This window comes from Plectropomus leopardus, chromosome 2 (assembly GCF_008729295.1).
Source record: "Plectropomus leopardus isolate mb chromosome 2, YSFRI_Pleo_2.0, whole genome shotgun sequence".
In the NCBI taxonomy this organism is placed as follows: Eukaryota; Metazoa; Chordata; class Actinopteri; order Perciformes; family Serranidae; genus Plectropomus; species Plectropomus leopardus.
In genome coordinates this window covers 23,942,041-23,965,962 of record NC_056464.1, presented here as the reverse complement: position 1 = coordinate 23,965,962, position 23,922 = coordinate 23,942,041, and the positions used below count along the sequence as shown (strand labels likewise).

The window sequence follows — 23,922 nt, the reverse complement described above, 5'->3', positions numbered from 1 at the left end:
CACTGATTTTAATAATGTGTTTTGCGATTCAAGCATGCTGTAGTTCAATTTTGTTTCCTATTGAATATTATTATCATCATCCACATTTTTTTAAACTTCATTTTACTGGCAGTTGTTGAATTATGCTTGTTCTAAGAAGACATTGTTTACTGTAAACTACATCATCAATGCCACCTTACAGTAGGAAAGTTTTTAACTGATCTGCTACAATTTAAATCCCTAAAAAAACTAACTTAATTAGCCTTACAGATAATGTGTGTGGTTCTGTTTCAGTCTAATGCCAAACTGAAGCTGGTTCGGAGTCTGGCAGTGTGTGAGGAGTCCTCTGGTCCGTTCTCCAATGATGGACCTCCAGAATCGGTATTGTTCCTGTCTTTAACCCCTAACCCTCACCCTAACCTTTGTCCATAGCTTGCAGTCAACCTAACCTGCAATTTCTTGTATGCAGCTACAGTTTGTGTAGGACTAACAATGTTAAATAGACTAAACAAAATTAGAATTCAAAATGTACCATCTTTTCTCATAGCAGTGGAATGTGGTTTTCCAGGATATCATCCAGCTTCACATCAGCTGCCCGTCAGACAAGGAAGAGGAGAAGTCCTCAAAGGACGAGTATGAAAATGAAGAGAAGGAGAAGAAAGACAAGGCTCCGCGAAAGATGTTGTCACGTGGTAAGATGAAACTTTGCTATTAAATGCATTTAAATTGTAGCCCATTTTGGTCACATGCCTTTTTTTACCACACAAGACAAGAGAGTTAGCTCTAGAGTTAGTAAATTGCATTCTCCATACCATAGACTGTATAAAATAATAGATGTAGCTACGATAACACCACGCGTTGGTTTGTGGACTCATGGTTTTAAGCCTCGAGTTCGGCTGCTAACAACTTGGTGTTATGGAGCCAGATGTGACCATATTTGGATGAGAGGATGGAGCAGTGGAGGAGGGAGAGGTGGAGCTCACTCATTAGCCCCTTTTACACTGCCTGTCCAAGGCGGGAATATTGCAGAAAATTCACTTCTTGCACAGTTGTCATGATTAAGGGAAACTAGCTATAGAGACCCAAAACTTTTCTTTTTGTACCAGGCTGTAAACATGTTTATTTCCACTGTAAAGTTTGGCATTTTATCATGGGGGCCTATGGGGATTGACCCGTTGCTGGAACCAGCCTCAAGTGGCCATTAGAGGAACTGCAGTTTTTGGCACTTTGTGTTAGCTTCATTTCTCAGCCCTTGAGGATGCTGCTTGCTCCATGTTCAAACACAATGAATGCTAAATAACTTTGCCAATGTTTAAAAATGTCTCACAATAATGTTTAAATGTTTTTTTAATGTAATGTCTGTTGCATGGAAATGCGATGTCCACTGTTTCATTAATACCAAAACCGAAATGACATAAAGCTAATTTCTCTGGAAGATAATGGGATCCCTCCCTCTCCTTTTTTTAAAATTACCTAGCTCTCTCTGCAGAGGCCCTCAGGCGTCATTAGACTCTGAGAGCAGCAGAGATGAAATGGCTAGCCCAACTGTCAAGTTTAGTTGAAAATAGTGGAAAATGATCCCCTAAAGAGTGTATGTGCATATGTGTGAACATAGGAGAACAGCAAGCTGGTGACTTATGCTGTTTGCTTTGTATGTTTATCGTCCCTGACCAATCAGGAATGTCATTGTTGGTGTATTGGGGTGCCATTTCAGTAGCGCTCAGGTTTTGCTCTTTCTGTCCTCCCCTGCACTTTACTGAAGTGTCACCAGCTCTTCATACTGCACCTAACCAGTCTCTCAACCTTTCTTACTCTTGGCTTCGTATTTACTTTTTCCTTTCTTTCTGGTAGACTCCAGTCAGGAATACACTGACTCCACGGGCATCGATGTTCATGAGTTTCTGGTCAACACACTGAAAAACAATCCCAGGTATGAGATAACCACCAAAAACATGAAAAAGCACAAGATGGGATACAGCTGGTCATTTATGTTGATTGATTCGGTCCTGTACACGTTAGTTAATACATGGCAAAAACAAAATATATTTTTATCCAAACCACTTCTGAGATATAGTTAACCTTTTATGAGCAATTTAAATGTTAGATTTTATATGATCTTTTATCCTGTATCTTACATCTGTTCTTTTTTTTACATAGCTCATCAGGTAAATACTGTCAACAGATAAGGACAAGCATCCACAAAAGCACTTGCACATTCATCTCTCAGTTTTCATAAAGCGAAAAAGTCTGCAGCCTGGTAACATTGTAGTTCCAATGTTAGTGGCAGTGTGGAATATTAATTGCAAAATGCACTGACTTTTAAAATACCTGCTAATTTTTGAAGCATCGTGCAAAGCAGAGTGTTAAAGGGATATGATAAGAAATTGTAACATCATGTTTGTCCAACCGTTGCAGGGCTAATATTCGGTTAGCATGATGTTCCCTGCAGTTGCTGCTGAGTAATAATATAGTCTGAAAAGTGAAAGTCCATCTCCTTTATCCTCTGCATGAGTTTGTACATGAATTGTTGATATAAATGTCTTATATTTCCTCCAAAATGCCAACATGATTGTATCCAGTTGTTCAAAGAAGGATTATTAAAAATTCAGTTTGACAAAGGCTTTAAATTCTGAAACAATCACCTTTGTAACAGAAGTGAAGGGATACAACCATTATTGGAAGTATTCATTGCGTGACATCATACCTTTAATCTTTGGCTGACATGCACTCTCTGACCTCCTCCCCCCACTGATCTCTCCTTCTACCCCCTCCCCCACCTTTGGCCCAACAGGGATCGAATGATGCTGCTCAAACTAGAACAAGATATCCTGGAGTTCATTAATGACGACAAGTAAGCCACGTTCTTCATACCCACTCTCTTGTATTTAAATTTAGCCCCTCTATGTCCATTCCTTCTTATTTATAGATTGCTGAGGTGATGAGATAAATATGGCAAGTTGTAGTTGTCGATTGTATGGGGCTGGTTTGGGCTGACTGTCTGGCAAAAGACCCTGTGTTCCTTTGTAACGAGAATAGTGTTGTGTTAGTAAATAGTATGGTCTTTAAATCTGTCTGAAAGCAGCAAATAATTTTGTCCTCAGTTGAGCCTAAGTAGAACTTCGTGCTAGTCAAACAAACTTAAGAATTTGAAAAAACTAAAACTTTGTTTGAGAGAATAACTCTTGTGGGAATCAAGACAATAGTGTTGGAGTTGTAAAAATTACATCATTGGAGTATTTATCATTGTTTTTTTAGAAAATGTGTGGAATACAATTTTGAGTGAAAAGGGAATTTTGTGTCAGACAGCCTGGTGTTTTTGCATCATTCCTCAACCTCTTACTAACATACAGCGAACAAGTGAACTGGGAGAGCAGATGGGCTGCATAAAAGTGTTCAGACATACTGTGGCGACAACAACATTCAGGGAACCCATTGAGCCCTGAGTGAGCCTAAGCAATGGACTGCTGCTGCTCTGAGAATAGGTTTGAGGTGTGCAAGCTTTGCAAAAATAGAGCTAGGGTCATAGACTGTATAAAATTCTGAATGTAGCTACTATGACATGACTCATTGGTTTTTGGACTCCCATTTTTAGGCCTTGAGTTGGGCATTTCGCTGTCTGTTTTTTGTTTGTGTTTCCCTTTGTATCATTCTATGCCCCTTCTCTAAATTGTGAGTTTTTTGCCATGAGTCCATAGACGCAGGGCAGGCTGTTCATGAGTTTTCTTTTTTCCTCAGCCACAGTTTGTGGAGTGTTCGCTTTGGAGTTGATAAGTGATCACTTAATCTAAAACAGAGCTGATCTGATCAAATCGTAAGGATGAGAGGAGCAGCTGCTGCAGAGGCGAGTGAAAACAAAATTTAGGACCCAGTGCAATAAATGGTTACGTTTCACTGCGTCTGGCATTCTGCAGCTCCGTCTGTGTCCTGAGTACGCTCTGTAACCCTGCAAGTGTGGTCGCCAAAAATAATTGAATGTGTGGGAAACCCTGAGGTTAGAACACCTTCACTGGGGGAAAAAAATGAAACAATCTGATGTTTGCTGGTTCGTATTGCATCCAGTTAGGAAGAGATGTAAGAAGTATGATTACATACACTACAGTATTCAGCAAAAACAAAAATATAGTGTTTTAGAAATTGCAGTGCAGTATTGAAATAACATGTTACTTTGTGTCTCCTGCAGTAACCAGTATAAGAAGTTTCCTCAGATGACTTCTTATCACCGTATGCTGCTGCACCGTGTGGCTGCCTACTTTGGCATGGACCACAATGTGGATCAGACAGGCAAGGCTGTCATCATCAACAAAACAGGCAACACACGCATGTGAGTGTAGTTTCTAACTTTGCTTCAGACTTCAGCAGCTGCAGCTTTAATGTGTTTTTCAAATCTTTATTTACGTATTTGTAGAATAAACTTAAAATTATTCAACCTTTAAAAGAGTTAAAAAAACACCATATTTTATTTAGACTTTTCCAGATGGCAGGATTGTAATGGTGTCAATAAGGGTTTCGGGGGGGCTGTTATAATCAAATCAAATCCAGAAGTAATCTAAACAGCCTCAAGGAAATACACAACAACAAACGCATGTGACTGAGATTGCTGTGACAACTGCAGCATGAAGCTTACAGTACATTCCCAAAGCTATAAACTCTTAAGTGTGAGCTGGATGAAGAACAACCTGACCCAAACATGTGACAGAGCAGCAACATGTAAGCAAATGAAAAGTGTATTTCTGCTGAAAGCTTAGGCAGTATCAATACACCTGAGAAATGAAAGCAGCTTGAGCCAAGTATGCACCTCATCTTTTCTAACAACATCCCATTGAATAGCAAGAATATGCTGTGCTTTTCACACTGTGTGCACTTTAGGCAGAGAGTGGAGAACTAACTAATTTAGCAACCAGCAAGCTGTTAAAAGTTAGGTTACACCTCACAGCTATTAGGTGAAATATGTGTAGGTAATAAATGTACTTTTATATACTATAAACTGGTCATTGTTTAAACCAGGAAATAAAGTTGCTAAATGTGTAGTTAAAAACAGTAGAGAAATCAGTCATCAGTCATCAGACTGACTGACCGTGACCAATTTCTGATGCATTAATGAGAATAAATACTCTCCACAGAGTGTTTTTTTTTTACTGTAGGGGCATAGCTGGTCCAGTTTATACGGCAAAAGCTTCACTCAGTTGAGTCAATAAAAATGATTGTTTACTTACATAAGCAGTTTGCTAGAGAGAGAGTGTTTTTCTCTCTGTCAAACTATCTATGCACGTTAAACAATCGAAGAGCCAAAGAGATATGAGAGACAAGGCGGCATGATGGACCTGTTACTACTGTCTGGCTACAAACTGTCTGAGACTATTTTTATCTTGGTCAAGCCAAAGTAGCTCTGCACACCTTGACCATTTTTGGACCAAATGACAGCTGTGAGTCAGCTTTCTCCAGTTGAACATTATTTCAACCATGTTGCGTTCAGGCTCATCAGTGAGCACATGTGCACAGAGATTTTACTACCTCTATTCCAGGTAAGATTCAAACTACTGGCAGGACAGTCACAGGCCCATTTCTTAAAAAAAAAAAAAAAAAAATCTGTACTTTTTCTAAAAGACACGTTTTGATTATTTTGTTTAGAAGATTTCATTGTGCTGGGACTAATTTTATTTATGATAAAGATACCATATGTTTTTACATATAACTGCCAAAAGCGTTAACTGTGTCTTATTTTGTTTCAGTCAATGTTACCTTTGGCTAGTTTTAAGTTTGTTGAAAGCATGCCTTTTGTCTTTTTCTTCTACAGCCCAGAACAAAGGTTCTCTGAACACATTAAGGATGAACGTAACATGGACTTCCAGAAGAAATTCATCCTGAAAAAGAGAGATGCCAGCATGGACAAGGATGATAATCAGGTAGGCTGAATTATATACCATGACAATCATTAACTATATGTTTGTTAACTATCTTAAGATGGATAGGGACACAGAAGGACGGGGACACAGAAGTCTGAACATAATGACATAAGACTGTTAATTACCTTTCCCAGATCTGATGAAACAAGGTAATGTCTGATTTTGATGCCAACTAAGCTGTGAATCAAACACTCACAGATTTCCGGTGGTGAGGCCCCAGACTATCTGGGCATCTGGAAGTGGGAGTAGTAGAGCTGCAGCATCATCTTGACCTGGCCATGTGTTAAGAATTACAATGAACTCTTAAATTATTTAAAATAAAGAGGCAATACTTAAGAGTCTTAATTGATTTAGCTATGTGTAAGAGCATGCAGAGTTTGAACAGTGGTAACTGTACATTATTGTAGTTACGCAGTTGGCAGGTTTGGGTGTTAAACGGCATTGTTTCCAACAGGGATTAAAACAAACTTGGTATGTGAAAGGAGATTTAACAATCTCAAAAGATTTGGGGTGGTACTAATAATAACTTACAATTGAGGAAGCATGGTCTCCACTTAAAGGATGTGTTTAAGTAAAACCCATTATGCTTTCTGTCCACCCATGTTGTTTTTTTTAATGTTATGATGACTGTAAACCTCATCTCCTGTATCACAAAGGATTTTGTTTTTGTGAAATTGTTGATAAATTAAGGTTAGAAAATGAGATGCTGTCATACCTCTTTGTCCCTTCCAATACTAGTATCACCAACACAGAGGAGCAAATGCACAAAAAGGATTGCGTGGCTTTTGCTGTAGCTAAACATGTAAAAATAAGACAAAAGAAACTGTAATTCTCAAAGCACCCACAAAGGGTGAAATGCAACCCTAACTGGGCTGCAAAGCAGTTAGTGTGTCTGTATTCCTGCGCTATTTGTACATATTTGAATACGTTAAGCATTGAAACCCCACGTTGTCAACCACGGAAACAGTTTGATCATAATAATAATAAAGGATAATATACTTGCTTTGTTGCTGGCTGAACCAAGTTTTCACACCTCATTCCTTCCAACCATGTTTGTTTGAAGCATTGACACTTTTCTTCGGCGCCTAATGCTTGTGCATATTTATCGTTTTCCTTTGTTCTATCACATTTGTGGTGTTAAAGCTTCCCACGCTTATTCTGCCCCTCAAAGCACTCTTTCTGCACTGTTTCCATTCTGTTGTTTTGTTTTGACGGCAAGCAGCTGCTCTCTCTTGCATGCTACTGTTGCTATCATGTGACTTGTTGCTACTTATCTTTACAGTAGGTCGCACTAAGTGTGGCTATAAATGTGTTTACATAAAATTTAAGCACATATTTGGGAATATTGCATATTGGATTAAAAGTGTAATTATTTAAAAATTCAATTGTTTTCCCAAATGTTAGATCCGTGTCCCACTGCAGGATGGGCGACGTAGCAAGTCCATTGAAGAGCGGGAGGAAGAGTATCAGCGGGTACGAGATCGGATATTTGCCCGAGAAGTAAGTATTGAACCTGGTCAGGGCAAACAAAAACTCGGAAGGACATGTTAACATGAAATCACACTCCAGCTCCCTTTACCATAGAGAAATCAGTATTTCTTAATTAGACAAGAATGTAAAATGTTTGTTTATTAACTGGTGCAGTGAAACATGGTAACATTCATAATCCAAGTCAGTGGTTCCCAATGTGTTTTGCTGACACAAGGTGCATGTCCATGAGTTGTGAGCAAATCATTCAAAGCATGATTTTTACCTTCTCAGGCCCTGTCTGCATGTTAGAGTTGGCTACTGTTCATATTTGTACAGATACCTGCACTAGCTTTGGCACCTGGAATTTGGTAGGCCTACCTGTAACCAACAGCTGCACGGGTGAAGTCGTAGATTAAAACAATTCTGCACCTGCGTATTTGTGTGTCTGTTTCTGCTCATCCACTAGTGATACTAGGCTGTTCCTAAATTATTTTTAGAAAAGAAATAACAAAAGAGGCTAAAAATTTTGCGGTAGATTGGTGCTGCAGCTTTGGAGCTCTGTGAATGGTTTACCCATCCCCCGGTTTTGGGGCGCTTCTTGCCTCGGCGGCTCCATCGATGGCCAACAACAACTTCCACACTACAGGACACTTAACACGCCTCCTGTCTAAACCCGGCATTCTCCCCCAGATGTGCTCGCAGGTCCTGACATTTGGCACAAATTGATTTAACCAGAATCAGTACCGAGTTCAGAGTTCAGTACCCAATCCTCTCATTACAGATATTTTTTATCTATTGTATTATATTATATGGTATTATATAATATAATATATAGTAGAATTAAAGCTGAGTTGCTGTTTTTAAAACACCCTTTAAGGTGAAGACTTTTCAAAACACAGGTTACTTAGTATCCATGCGGACATGTAATCAAACTGTTTAACCTTATTTGTTTTTAGAGGTCTGAAGAGGTAAACTAAAGATATCTTATGTCATACACTGATAATAAACTTTTGGGAACCACTGCTGTAAGCAACATGTCACATCCTGAATACGAATAATGTCAAACTTAAGAACTTCTGAAAGGTTGAGCTGCAGAAAAGAATGCTAGTCTTAAGTGCTGCTGGTTGAATTAAGCATTTCATAATGTGCAGGTGTCCTTTTTTTTACAGTCCTCTCAAAATGGATACATCAATGACAACAGGTAAGATGATTCATCCTACTTGAGACTCTAATGTGTGCAATTTATAAGACTCTCTTTGCCACCTTTTCCCTTTAAAGCCACAGTTGCTTGCTAGGTTTTAGCTATAAAAGGTGGAGGGCTGTAGACCCATAAATATAAAGTTTTCAGATGGTATATATTGGGGTTTTTTTTCATACAAATCTGACAATTTAACATGAATGTAGCCCCTACTTAAGTTTTTTGTTTTCTTTTCAATGCCATGCAAATAATCAGTATGTGTTTGATGATGTTTGTCTCTCACTGCTAAATATACCAGTGTTGTTTTATGCTAGACTGTTATAGGGACACACTTTCTTTGAGAAAGATTTGTAGGTAGTGGAAGAAATGTTTTCTAGAAAAATAAGTTAGCTCACACAGCAGTTACAGTCAGCCTCCATCCCCAGGCACCCTGCCCATTGAGGTTGAAAGATTAGGACGTAATATGCTGAGAGAGAGAAAGAGGAAGCGTGGGCTTTTCAACAGTCAAAGTTTCTGCCTTGTGTGCGTTTTTTTTTTTTTTTTCTCACTTTTTCGCAGGGGTGAAAGTTCTGCACTGTGCCTACCTCAACCTCCCACCCCTCCTTATCTCACCCTCCCCTAAACCCCCTCCTGTTCTCCAATCCAGCCCTGTAACCCCAGCATTTTCTCCTAATGTTAACCCCAACAGACTTTCCACTGAGGGCTACTGCTCTAGCTCTCAAAAGAGGAGGCAGATCTTTAGGTATTGGGGTGCTGCTGACTTTGACTTGTGTGTTGCCATGCCCATTCTTTGAAAGTGGTTTGGTGATGATAGTGGTGACTTGTGGTGGTTTTTATATCTTTGCTTGGCGTAGTCGGCTGATTGATGGCTATTCCAGCACTGCACCGTGGGGCTTCCCATGGCCCATGCATGGCTGCTTTGTGGTTTCACTGGGGACTGATTGACCTACTTACCCCTCCACCCATCCACCGTCAACTACATTTTTTATATAAAGTAACTGCATCGCTTCCACAGTAACCTGTTTGTTTTGTGGTTGACTTAGTCTTGTAGTTTTTGTTAACATGTCACCTGTTGCACAGTCACATAAAAAAATATATAAATAGTACATAAATGTGAAAGTGCTGCTGGACTGGAACATTAGACTGCCAGCAAAAAACTTATTACACCAACTACGTTTACATGCACACTAATATTCCTGCTATCCTGAATATGATATGTTCTGATTTTGATGCAGGTTGTATAAGCAGCATATTCTGTTTTTTCTGGATATTCCGAATTAGGCCTTTTTCCAAATTAAAAAAAAAGGCCAAAGACGTGGGATTTGCTTATAATAGTCAGGTATGGCAGCATTATTTGAGAGATAATTCCAAATGTGCTGTATACATGTCCAGTTGGGGTTTTTACTGCAGCTTGCGACACACGGCCTCTTGCCTGTTCATGTTCAAATCTGTGCATTGTCATGGATACATTTTACACAAGCATCTAGCCAACAGAATGCAGGTTTGGGGTAGAGATGTAGACTCAAAAGAAAAGCCCACATTTTTGAACGAAGGAGAAACATACCAACTGTTGAACATTATGAAAGACTTGGATAAATCAACAATTTTGGGATATGCATAAATATCACAGCAACACAGCAACCATTACAGCAAGGTATTTTAGGAAATAAAACAGGAACGCTGTGTTCACGTGGTTGAACAAGTCAAAATGGTGCAAGCAGCTTCCATACTTGTTTTGTTTTGTATTGTATTGAGTATAAGTGGACTACTAATTTCCATTAGACATGTAAACAGCTTATTAGCAATATTGTCTTTTTCAGAATAAGAGCAAAATTTGTAATATTTTGTGCATGTAAACGTACCAACTGTCTTTATTTAGAGTTAAAAGTGCTTTAGCTAACATTTTTTTATTGTTAATTAATCCTCTGATTATGTTCTTGATTAACCAATTAATCTTCTGATCCATAAAATATATGATGAGTAAAAAATGAGCACAATTTCACAGAGCCCAAGTTGACGTATTTATGCCTTTGTTGTTGTTTTTTGTCCGACCAGCATCAAATCCCAGAGATATTCAGTTTTAGTTGTAGATTACCACCAAAAAAGAAATTGACAAAGTAATGAAAATAGAAGTCAAATCATTTTTTGGCAATTGATTAATTGACTAATTGTTTTATCCCTAGAGTGCAACAGTATATGCAGTATTCTTATCGTCATGATGTTAAAGTATTCTGCTGTTTGTAAACATTGTTTCTTGTGTGTACTGTGTTATTAAGAGCTTTTAGATATAGCTCTCCTGTTCTCCCCTCTTTACTTTAGCTTTTCATATAAATAATCTTCTTGTATAAGTTTAAGACTTTTTTTTTCTTCAACCTGTGCTGCTTGCAGAAATTTCATTGGAGGTTTTCATGTCATATAGTAATATGGCATTAATGATTTATGTGAAGTTTTAATTCTTGTCATGGGTTTTTTACTTTACCTAAAAATAAGCTTTATAATCCAAGTCCAGCATTCACTTCAAGTATAACCTTTACAGAGGACATGCTGTTAAAGCAAGGACACCATAAAACTACAGACTGCACTTAAATGAACTATAACAAGCAACTCTTCTGTGAGGCATGGGTTAATATAGTCGTCTAATAAAGACTGAGTTAAGGACGCACTGAACAACAGCAGCTGCCTAGCTTCCCCTGTTTGTGCGTGTGATGGGGAATGCTGTCGTGAGGAGAGAGTGGAGATGAAATATCATGTGATCAGCGGCAGAATCCCTCCTCCTCTTCCTCCTCCCGCTCATCCTGCTCTCATCTTTGTCTGCAGAGCGAAGCGAACAAGTGTGTGCCTCCCTTTACAGAGAAACGGCAGAGCACCCACCCTTCCTTAAAATAGGCTGTGCAGCGAGAGGACTCAAAATAGATCCACCATTAATTACAGTCTCTCTGAAATATTTATCAGCCACAGCCACCTTCAAACACCACTCACTATCGCTATGGTTTTACTACCCATACCACGTCCGTGTTCTCGTCATGGAGATTCCCACAATCAGCTGCATGTTTTGAATTGTCTCTACATGGACGTACTCTGTTCATATACCTCTTCCAGTTATATGAGGATGAAAAAACAAGTGTTTACTGCAGCTGACTTGGCTGTTTTTTTTTTTTCTACTGTCCTCAATTCAAAGTCGTAGGTCTATGTTCACCTGCAGGGCTTTCTATGTACATTCAACTTAATCCTGTACCATTATGTATAACACATTTTTCTTTTTTTCTTTTTTTTATTTTAAAAAAGCTGTATGTAAAATTCTGATTTCTTCGGACACGGTTATCAACATAGAGTGGGCTGCACCGGCGGCTCTCACAAGCCCCAGGAAGAGCTTTGAAGCCGATTTTACATAGTAGCCAAACTGTGTGACCACAACTTCAGGGTTCATGACAGGATGCCATTGGGCCCAGAAAGACTTTTCCCATATATTTACATTGTGAAAGAGACATTTATAAATTAATGGATGACTTTTTAGCGCTTTGGAACCCCACGGAAATGCCTTGTTTTAATATTATATTGATCTATTTGGTCCAATAACATTTGGAAAGTCTTAAAAAGCCACTTGATTGAATGCATCCAGGTAATTTTATACCTGAGAAGTCGAACATTTTTGGCTTCATGTGCATATACATCTATGGTGGCTCACAACTAATGGTAGTAACTCAATACACAAGGCTAAACAAAGGCAACAGTGCTGACAGAGCACTGAGCACTAGTTTGTGGGATACAGACATGCACATGCAGCTCGGATTACAACACAAACAGAGGAAGCATGACTTCATTGTCTGCTCAGGATGCCTTTACTCTACGATATCTTTACACAGGAAATGGTGGTTTGCTGCTTTATTATTGCTCTGAAGTAGAGTTGCTCCAATACCAATACCAGTATTGAAAATGCCTCTCATACTGCCACGTTACATCGCGTAACCATGAGTATGCTACTCTAAGCACAGATCCAATATCAGTTCATTTAAGAATAAACTAAAAAGTAGTTTCACATTTGCATAAATGGCAGTTTCCCCAAAAATCTATTCTTTTATAGTAACCCACACAAGTTGCACTGTGCAGCTGCTGGCAACTATTGTCACAGAGTGGCAAAAAATTATTGCTTTCTGGTAAATAGTTTAACATTATCAATTAACAACATGTCAGCAATTGGCAGTATTTTATACTAGAAAGTCAGACCTGTGAAGCGGCAGTGGTATTGGATCGTCTGAGGTGTTATATCCAGGAGGCAAAAATTAAAATCGGAACATCTTGACTCTGAATATTGTATACAGGTTGTTCTGCTACATCTGTATACAGAACCTTTAAGTTTGTTGTTTTTGAGCGCAGACACTGACATGTTCAAATGGATCAATAATATTCTTAATGCTGACATGTCAATGGCAGACCCAACCATTCACTCATGATGGGGAGGTTTCCCCAGGGTGGTGGTTACGCTTACAGTGTGATCATTGGTTTTCTTGGCAGCTACCCTTATCGAGGGTGACAGCATCACAACAACACAATGAATGTGTACACGGCAATATAATACAAAGAACCATAGGGGTGAACCAGTGGTAGCAAGTGGTTATTTGCAGATAAGTGTGTGTGAGTGTTGATGTACATCTGGTATCAATTTACAGGTGTATGTGTCCTGTTTCTGTCATTTCTTTTCTTCAGTACAATGAATCTTAAGTGCATGTGTCACTGTTTATCTGTATTCAAATGTATAACACGTACGTATGCAAGTGCTCATTCTGTAGAGTCCCTTATGTGAATGTTGTCTCCAGTCTTTGATGGTTTGTGTGTTGAATTCATGGAAGTTTGTCTCATCTAGTGTCACTGTAATATCCTGTTACAACCCAGTGTTGATTGTCTGGAGCATCTTTTCTCCCTGCATGTATGTTCTCGTATGTGGATGGGTTTGTATGTGTGTTTGTGCGTGTGAATGTGTGTGTGGTGGTATGTTTAAAATTGAAAATAATACTGTTTGGTGGTTTGTTGCCTGATCTTTTTGTATTGTGGTTTCACTAAAACCTGCCAATGCGCATCTGTGTTGAATGCCCCATCCTAAAGCCTGTCGCACTTGTCGTCCCCTCTGATGACCTTTTTGTGTTCTTCTGCTTTTGCTCCCCCCTCTATCCTATTTTGTCTTTGACTTTCCTTCTGTTTCTGTTTCCACCTACATGCTTCTCTGCTTGAAATCCTCCTATGTGCACACCCTCCCTTTTCTATATATGCCTCACCCTGCCCATGTACATTTTTGTCTCTGTCCTCCTCTTACTTCAATCTGCTCTCTCTACATCTCTAAAATCTTCTTGTTTAACCTCTCCTGTTGCTTCACTTTTCATTTTCTCTTTTTCCTGCATCCATCTCCATTTTATCCCCATCATTTCATCTTGTTGTCTCTGTCCTCTCCCTCCCTATTCTGTCTTCTCTCAGAGGGAACCGTGAGAGCTCCAGCCGGGCGTCTAGCAGTCGTCAAAGCAGCACAGACAGTGATATGAAGTGCCTGGAGCCACGGCCCTGGAGCAGCACCGACTCAGACAGCTCCAACCGCACCCTCCGGCCGCCCGTCACTAAGGCTAGCAGCTTCTCTGGCATCTCCATTCTTACCAGAGGGGATAGCCTTGGCAGCAACAAAGGCTCACAGGGAAGCTGCAAAGGCTCACGCTCTGGTAAGGACTGTGAAGGAAAGTTGAGAAAAAAAGGAGAGACATTTAGGTCTGTCCTGTTTTTGTCATCAATGCTACTGAAACACTCGCTTTTACTATCCATTATAATTATTTCTAATAGACTGAAGCAAGCATAGCATATGGTCTTTCCAGTCAGTGATTTATTTTTATTTTTATTTTTTTTTTACTGTTGGCATTTTCTTTTTGAGCTTACTTATGAAATTTCATGACTCTCTTACTCTTGGCCGTTTGACAGATGATTCAGTCCTCTCCGTTTCTGCAGTAAAGACGTCAGGAGACGCTTTTGACTCACTGACTCATGAATTTACTTCCGCCGTTACACAAGCCTTTGGAAACTCCTGTATGTTAAACTGGGCTAACTGAACACTTACAGAGACTTGCTAGCATAGCAACATTAAAGCTACAAACAACCCATAATGCAACACACTTTGTTGGAGTTGATGACCAGGGCCGCAGTTGAATACTCTTTTTTTCCTTCTTCTTCTTCTTCTTCTTAGGAAGGTTAGGAAGTGAAATGGCTCGAAAGTATCAGAAGTAAGCCATTTTTACACAGAGATTGTGCTGTATGTCCGCTACAAACTCCCATCTTCATGTTTTCATAGCATTTTCACACAGAACCAAGCAACCGCTCCAGTGTGTGATTTTAGATAGAATGCTGGCATCGCAGAATCAAGTGAGGCGTGTTGTTTAATGCAACAGTGTCTGCCTCAGTTGTGACATCTAACAGCTTGTTATTTAAAACAACAATGGCATAACATGGCAGTAACACTGACATATCACTGACCTTTTCTGATATATGGTGGCTGATCTTGTCCTCTGCTCAGAGGGTAGAGAACTCCTGAATCTCATTGTTTTCCCCAATTTGCAGAGATACATGTAAGCTGTTTTTCTTCCGAAATTAGCAGTTACCTGCTGTTAGCTGCTTTTTGGAATCTCCCATGGTGGATTTCACACATACCAAGTTTAAAAACTTGTCATGCCCAGGAAACTCACATTATTTTGTAAGGAGGAGGACAACACAAGATAACAAACAGACACATAATTTAAACCTTACAGAATTTGCTTTTGGATTGACCAAATGTTTTTGATAAGGACATTTTTGTGGGTTTCATGTCTTCCTCTGCATCACTAGGCCTGCCCCTAGTCAGTCCTGATGTGTGTCCCCCACCTGCAGCCTCCCAGCCTAGCCGTAGCCTACTCCCCTGCCCATCACAACAGCCACAGCCGCAGCCCCAGGTCCCGCCTCAGACTGCCCTGCTGCCCACCCCGCAGCAACACCCCATGGGAAACCACATGATTGCTCAGGTATGTACCTCCACTAACTGGATTTATGTCAACTGTATCAGTAAAAATGAAGCCACACTTTCAAGTTACAGAGGGTCTAATTGAATCTGGTGGTCCATTGAACATCTTTACTCTCCACCTTCCTGCTCTTAATGGGCAGGTAATTAAATAAATGTTGTGCCTGCAGCTGAATCAGTTCATATATAAAGAGAAGGCACTTTGAGTAACAATAAGTGTTTTCGAACTGGAGGAACTATTTTATAGTTCAAGAAACACTGTTCTAAGAGCCCCACTTTCTGTTAGGCCCATTAGAGATGACCTGTGCCTCGCCTAATAAGTGGCGTTAGCACAGGTCAGTAACATAAAGCTGCAGTCAAGTCCAAAAGTTTCCAGCAGCCATCAAAGAATATACAGGACATCAAAGAAATATTTACATTCTGCCCGATCCATCTTGAGGCTTCCTGTAATTTGCAGCTCATGTATTATTATTGTTGTTAACCACACATATGTTTGTTATCAGATTAAATCTTCATTGCACAACATGATACTAATAGCCTACAATCTAGTATTAAATATTACAAGTACGCAGTAAATTAGGATTTTTAGGTCTGTGGTTGAAATGAGGAGCCAATCAGCTCTTTGGTTTGGTGACATCCAGGCGTTTCCCATCATGCCCTGCGTCTTACCGTCAGTAGAGAGCAACTTTAGAGCCTTGCTCTAAAAATTGCGGCTACCTTGATCTCATGAGGTTATTGTTGCCCATGTGCACCGCTGCTGCTGCAATACCCACACATCAATCACTGTACATATGGCATCAAGTGCTGGAGAGGTCATCAAAGCAGCTAATGATCATCAATCAAATCATAATGTTGAACTATTTTAATTTAACATGTACGACAACTACATCATTATAGGCAAGAGGATATATCTGAGGCCTACATAATTGCTTGAAATAATAAAATTAATTTTGTGTCAGGGTCATTTAGTTAAACAAAAAAGCAATCATGCTTATGGCACCCAAATGGCCTGCAGCGGTCCTGCCCAAATGTACATTACATCAGCAAGTTGGGATCAAGTCTGACAAATACTGAAACAGGCATGCATTGTAAGTGAACAACAGCGCAGGCCTGACTTTACTCTAACAAGCTTAACATGTCTGCACTGCAAGACCTAAGAACAATCAAGGTCCTTAGAAATGCTGTTAGAGACTTTTCAGCTCATATCTCAGAGTATTTAATCCCCCCGGTCTCCCAGCCCAAAGGAACCATGAGTGAATAAAGTGTACGATGATTGGTCCAGACATTAAGTGTATAGTGTCTGATTGGTTGAACTGAGCCAATGCAGGTCCAGCAACTGCCAGTTTTAACAACCTGTGTTTATTGTGCAAACGTCAGACAACACAAAAAATAGTTTGTGACAAAAAAATTGAAGAAAACACTGACAAATTGAGTCTAGACTTTACTGAGCACATATGCAACAGGGGAAAATGAAGCACTATTTTTGTTCATCAAAGCAAAATTTACATTGTTATACCAACCCCAAACTTAAGTTACCTCAGCGTTCCTATCTGCGGTGTGAATTCAAGCAGTAAAAAAGTTCTTGAAGGTGTGCAGTTCTCAGGGTCGCTCCCCAGCAGGCAGTTCCTCTAAGGGAGTCTCCAGAACTGCTCTGAAAACGCCTATTATACAAGTTATTTACAGTGGATGGCAACAAATTTACTGACAGCCGTTTCCTTTCTTATCTCTCTCTGAGTAGTAGTAATTACATTTCACGTTGTGAACAGTTTTATTGCTTTTGTATGATATTTAGAAACTGAATGTAATTTCCATTTCTATCCATCTGTTCATTAACAACTTTTCCTCTTTGTTCTAACCCACATCTTTCCTATGTCTTAATTTCTCTTTTTTTCCCTTCTATTCGCCTGCTTCTGATTCCCCTCCTCTCACTGGCTTGCTCCACGCTCTCTCTGTCTCTCTCTCTCTCTGTCTCTCTCTCTCTCTCTCTCTCTCTCTCTCTCTCTCTCTCTCTCTCTCTCTCTGTGCTCTGACTCTTTATTTCCTCCCTCTCTCTGGTGGTGTGTATAGCCGGTGGCATCTCTGCAGCCCTCTCAGCCTGTCTCCTACTCCAGCCCTTCCTGCCCCCAGGTTCTCCTGCCAGTTTCTCCTCCCCAGCAGTACACAATGGTACTGACACCTCTCGTAGCTTCATCTCTCTATATTAATTCAGTTAAAGATTGCATCACTGACACCCTCACAGTTTGCGTTTAGCTATTGCTGCATCCTGCCAGAGACTCTTGCACTCTCACATCCTGTTCTTATTTATATTAGTTAGATATTTAACCACAGCCATGGAAGAATTAGGTTGTTGCCACTCTGGACCACTCAGGTAGTACTTAAACTCAGGACCAGACAGTCTGTCTGCATATTCCATGTCTCCATGCGCGTCAAGCACATATGAGTTGCTGTGACTAAAAAAAGTGACAGCTGTGCTATGTGGTACTAATTTCTTTTAGTTGTATGGCATACAAAATGTTTTTTCCTTTTTGATGTGATGAATATTTTTGATCAGCTAAGCACTTTTTTGGAAGTGTCTCTTGTGGGAGGAGAGTTTATGGTAGTTACTGCTGTCAGGAGTGTACATTCTTTGAATATACACGAACTAATGTTAAGACATAACAAATTCTATCTATTTTAACAATTAACCTAAATAAAGACCAAAAAAAATTAACCCAGAAAAAATATGTAATTGGGTTAAAATATTTTTTTAGAATTCTGTAGAAAAATTCAAATGGATTTCTGTGTGATCTTACACGACTCAGTGTTTCAGTGGACAGTGGTGCCAACAACACCAACAACAATTGTGGTTGGCTTTTACTGTCACTTTGACTGTCGTGTGTGAGTACAAACAGTAAGTGACAACCCTGCAAAGTATAACTTTAAGTTTGCAATTTATCTCTTGTTATTGTACTGAATGGTAGATAGGTATTTTTTCCAAAATGTCACAGTACCCCTTTAATAATCCATACCTTTAGTGCTCTCACTCTGTTGCTAATGTAACATTATGGCTTTAGTGATCACTCTAAGAGCTCAGTTAGACCTAACACCACAACTTCAAAATTCACAAGAGGCACTGACAGAGAGATATCAGCAGCAAACAGGTCTGCAGCCCATCTGAGGTCATGACCTGTAACTTAATCTGCAGATATATAAAGCTACAAATATAAAGCTTTAGACCATGACATACAGTTTCATATATCTGTAGATGGTGCATACAGTGACTTGCTTTATGAAAAATTTTGTTTCAGTTACCTACATCATGAGAAACAAAGATTATTTCATGCAGAATTTCTCAGTCAATAGTCAAACAAGGAATAGGCTGAAGTCCAAGGCTTCCTTTGCCTGTCCTATGTTAACCAAAAAAAGCGCAGAATAACAGCAAAGAAGCACCACAGAAAGAAAACAAAGATTAATTACAAAAACAAACAAAAAAACAGTATACTCCAAACTTTAATCCTGAATTATTTTACACTACAATCATTTTAAATAATAATCTGTAATCACTTTACAATTTAAGGTATCTTAATAATAATGTTGCGCCTGTATTTAGTGTGGTGACAATTAAAAACCACCAGTGACATCATTCCCGTTTCTCCCAGGGAGAAGAGCTGGCGCCTCAGTTCAGCCAGATGACGCTGAGTCGGCAGGGCTCCAGTGAGAACCCTGAGCCTCCAACCATGTATCAGGCTCCTCCCACGGTGTTGTCCCAGCACCCTCCTCCTCAGACCGGCTACATCATGGCTACCACGGGTCAGCCTATGCCGCCTCCGTCTGGATACCAGCCCGCCACTGGACACCCCCATCCTCCACCTCCACCGCCGCCTCCATCCCAGCCTGTCATGCAGGCCCCGCCACCCCCACAAGGCTACATGCAGCCCCCTCCACCTCAACAGGTACGTTATTCTCTGCAGGTTGCGATATGAAGTCATCAGGCAACTTTTCTCTCATGTTTTTTGGTTTGTCTGCAGCAAGGCGAGGCCCTGCACTGTTCTGAAAGTCTGTCAGTGAGTGAGTGAGTAACTAAGAAAATTAACCTGTTGGTTAGAGTGAGTGTTGGTGGTTCCCCATTTGCCATTTTACTTTCAAAATGAATAGGTGCAACAGTGTTTCCACAGTTTACGTCTTTGCCACCACCGCCCAAATTATTATTTTTTTTTTAAATCACAAAATGAAAAAAAAATCTTTGCCGCTCAGTGTTTCAATAGTTTTACATCATGTAAATTTCTGAGTCAAGGACACCCATACTGTCTTTAACACACTTCTACAAGACACTTTTGTAAGAGGACCACTTAAAATACAACTTTTTAAAAAATTTATAAATGCTTCAAAAACAGGAGGAAATTGCATTTGTGTGAATAATATCTTGCAAGATATTCAGTGTATCAGTAGCATTTATGGTGTGTTCTCAGTCTCAAACATACGACTACGACAGAGAAGAACAGATGAACACTTAATATTCAGGGATTCACATTACAGTTACCACTGATGCTCTGTGTAACATATTAGCCACCATTTAGCACATTGAACACACACGGTCTGGCCATAAACTAAGTTTAACCTAGTTGTGTTAGGTTTTGTTTTAATGACCTTAGAGTACAAGATAGAAGCTGTATTTCTCAGAAATTGTTTTACAAGATTTTGGACCTCACCTGCAAGGCACTTTTGCATTCTCATTGCATTTTATTGGCTTTAATATATGATACATTTTTATATAATTAATTCAGTAGTAATTGGCCCCAGGTCAACAGGAAATCTAATACTGTACCCTTCTTTTGTATTGCAAGTAAGGCTCATCATCTAGGGCTACCATACAAAATTGAGATCCATAGCTTTAGAGTTTTCACTTCACGCTATTTTCTGAATACAAGAGTTATATTATTGCTGTGGACAAAACAATACCAGTAAACACTGATGACATCGTGCATACAACTTCCGGTATTTTTATTTCATGGGGGAGCTGCGATGTGGTCTGGAAGAATTCACGTAGTTTATTCCATCAACGGGATGCATGTGTGATGTTTGAGAGTTCTTGAGATTTTTGCCACTGTGGAGAATCATGTTCCTTACACCTCATATTAATGAGTGTTAATGTAAAGCTTCGTTGATGACAGAGACGGGTACACAGTGTGCTCATCGCTGCACCTTGTTGACATACAGATACAGAGAGATGAAACTTGACTGCTTTCTTTTATGTTGCAAGGGTGACTTAACAACAAGCACAGGAGTCATTCCTGATTCATCTATGAGCAATGCGTAACCAGGGAACTTGCTCCAAAGTTGGTTAAAGAAAGGTTACACAACAGCCCAGTTCAGTCGTCACCCTTTACAGTAAAGGTGTATAGGGAAGTCACTACTAGCTGTGGGAAGAAGACATCAGAACTACTTCTTCTGGTGCTATGGAGATGTTAAGTAACAGCAACCACAGTTTAAAAAATTCACTTTGAGCAATAGTTTCATGCAACGAGGACATAACTTATTTATTTAGTGAGTCACCTCTACCCACAGCAAATAAGTTGCGTCTATTTAACGAGTTTCCAGCTGTGGCACAGGTACGACATTTGCCTCTGGCTACAAGACAAAAAATGTGCAATCACAATCTGTGTTGTTGTTCCAAGTTTCAACGAATGACATAAATTGAAGCTCATGCATCTCCATTTAAATGCAGGTTGATTGATATGCCATAGGTGTCGTATACGTCTTTGTCTCCCTTGTAAAAATGCCAATGCCTCATTTTAACCATCTGTCATTTCTGTATAATTCCTACAAAGCAAGCAAGCAAAACTTTATGTATATAGCACATTTCATACCAGGTGGACGCACAAAGTGCTGGACAAAGTGTGAGGTAAAAGTTGCAGGCACAAAACAAAACCAGCAACAGACCCTTAAAAGTGAATCAAATCCATTGAAACTAACAATAAAACCTCATAAAATAATAAGGATGAAGAATAAACCAAAAAAATAAGTACAAAGACATGAGTCAGAACTGCTAAAAAATGTTAAAATTCATTAAGTAACAATTCCAAAAGTAGACCATGAAAAACAATAGCACATATGAATTAAAAAAAATAAAGGAACTAAAGACAGAAAAAAATAGAAAAGAATAGAAAAAAATAGAAAAATAGACCCAAAGAAGATGATAACCATACGAGTAAAACCACCACAACCAACAACAACAAAATAAAAGATAAACCAATAAACCAGTGAAAGTAAGGTTTATCTGGACAGGTTAGCATGGTTTATCTGGGCAGGTGTGAAAGCTGTCAGTTGAACCCTTGTGTAGACCAAACAGCCGAATCAAGACTACTTTAAAAGGTCTAGTGTGGTGCGTTTTTGGTGTGAAAGCAAACGATCCAACCACATCTTCTTTCATTCATCAGAATTTAATTTCCCCACGTGGGTCCTGATGATGCAGGATGATCGCCAAAACTGTCTAATCAATGAGTCACCTGATTCTGTAAAACTTAATGTCTGCTCCTCTTAGTTAATTTGTAAAAAGTCATTGTCAACATGACTGAGAGCACCCTGAGCCATCAGTTGAAATTGTACCGATATAACTTTGTCTGTGCTTTACTTTTAACTCCTTTCAAATTTACGTACTCTGTTCCAGGAAACTTCCTAGGTAATTACAAACCTGGAAAATAGGACATTACTGTAAAAACAACCCAGTGATGCATGACTGCTATAAATATTACAAATTAAAAAGATCTTTCTTTTATAAACTCAAAGAGTTAGGTGTGACATATGAGGGATGTGATTTCTGTGAAGTAGCAGGATTCACCCAGTGGGGGAGTTTGGTCCTCGCACTCAAAGCGCCGTGTGTCACCTCCACAAGCTCGGTCTCAGTCAGTCAGCTCGCCTGTCACATTCTTCCGATTGCAGAGGCGGTGACAATAATGAGTTCTCTCACTCTCTGTCACTCACACTCTTCCTTCCCTCCCTCAGGCTTCTGCTTGAATCCATAAAGTAGTTATTATAATTCATTTGAGCAGAGAGAACTAAATTGACCTGGCCATTAAGCACCCTGTGGGAGACATTAGGCCCTGTAATGTTCCTCCAGGGCTAAGTTGTAAAGGAGGATTGTCTGTTTAGTAGAGTTTTTAATAGCCGAAGTGACTACATTTTTTTTTTTTAATAGGCAATAGTGTCGTAATCATATGAAGGTAATCTGGGGTCAGTAGTATCTTCTTAAAGCAACGTGTCAATTACAGCACACAAACACAAATGAAGTTCATTATTGCAGAGCCAGAGTGAGTTTTCCACAGCAGATGTGAAGGAAGAGAGATTTACTAGAGTCAGATGTACGTTTCACAGTACTCGGACAGCAGTGCAATCCAGGGCTGAACGATGCGAGAAATTCATCCAGTTGTGTTTTTTCTAGACAAATATTGTGATTCCAGTTCTGTTTTTAATATTTTTGTTAGTTTATTCTGTATTATCTTCTATGCACCAGTATTAAATCATTCTATAGTATGACCAACACAACATTGGATAAAGTCAACAAACTGCTCATTCGTTTAGGCCAGGCCTTCGTTTTATGATGCATGAATTAAGGAATAACATATCTTTATTTAGCTACCAAATGGTTAATGAATTGACTCCATTTATGTTGTGCGTCACAACACAAACACCATTTACACTGGTAACTCAGGCTACCGTACAAGTTGCCATCTACTCATCAGATGAACATTCACACGCACTCACACACCGATGGCACAGTATTTGGGAGCACATTGGGGTTTAGTATCTTGCCCAGGGACACTTTGACTGTAGACTGCGAGGGCCAGGGATCAAGCTGCTACAACATCCTACAATGGAGTATTACAACTTTTAACTCCACGCCATATAAACATGTAGTAGGAAAACTTTACAGATTTTCAACCAGCTTTGTGTCATAACAGTGCGGGTAGTATGTGTTAGTGAACTTTGGTAAACATCCCTCCATCTTAACAGTGCCAAGATCTCCATGCTCATTACCCTCTCAAACTCTGACCAAATTCTGATCATACAGTAAAACTAGGAACTGCAAGTCAAATAAACCAAGATAATGTTACTGCATTGCGTATTTCTCAACTGAATGATTTCATAAACACATTTCAGTGCATTAAGCTGTAATAATGAGTGAGGCGTGGTACTGTTTCCCGTAAAGTGAAAACTGAGGCCATAAAACAAACGGTGACGCTAAGCAGCACTGATCAAATATAAACCAAGATTCTGTTACCGCGTTGCATATTGCTCCCCTCACATGTTTTCAGAAGCATGTTTAACTGTATTAGAGATGGTTTGTTACCAGCTGGTTGCCATTGTGTCAAACT

At 39.5% G+C, this 23,922-nt stretch overlaps 1 protein-coding gene across 1 annotated transcript in view; it reads left to right on the top strand.

Moving 5' to 3' along the window:
- Nucleotides 1-23,922, top strand: part of LOC121957180 (R3H domain-containing protein 2) — a 71,298-nt gene that overhangs the window by 35,970 nt on the left and 11,406 nt on the right. Inside the window, 13 exon segments of the mRNA XM_042505709.1 lie at nucleotides 274-360; nucleotides 527-671; nucleotides 1,831-1,909; nucleotides 2,771-2,830; nucleotides 4,160-4,300; nucleotides 5,774-5,882; nucleotides 7,287-7,382; nucleotides 8,504-8,553; nucleotides 9,239-9,292; nucleotides 14,017-14,252; nucleotides 15,403-15,575; nucleotides 17,639-17,737; nucleotides 19,210-19,503. Of these exon segments, the coding sequence (XP_042361643.1) occupies nucleotides 274-360; nucleotides 527-671; nucleotides 1,831-1,909; nucleotides 2,771-2,830; nucleotides 4,160-4,300; nucleotides 5,774-5,882; nucleotides 7,287-7,382; nucleotides 8,504-8,553; nucleotides 9,239-9,292; nucleotides 14,017-14,252; nucleotides 15,403-15,575; nucleotides 17,639-17,737; nucleotides 19,210-19,503 (1,623 nt within the window).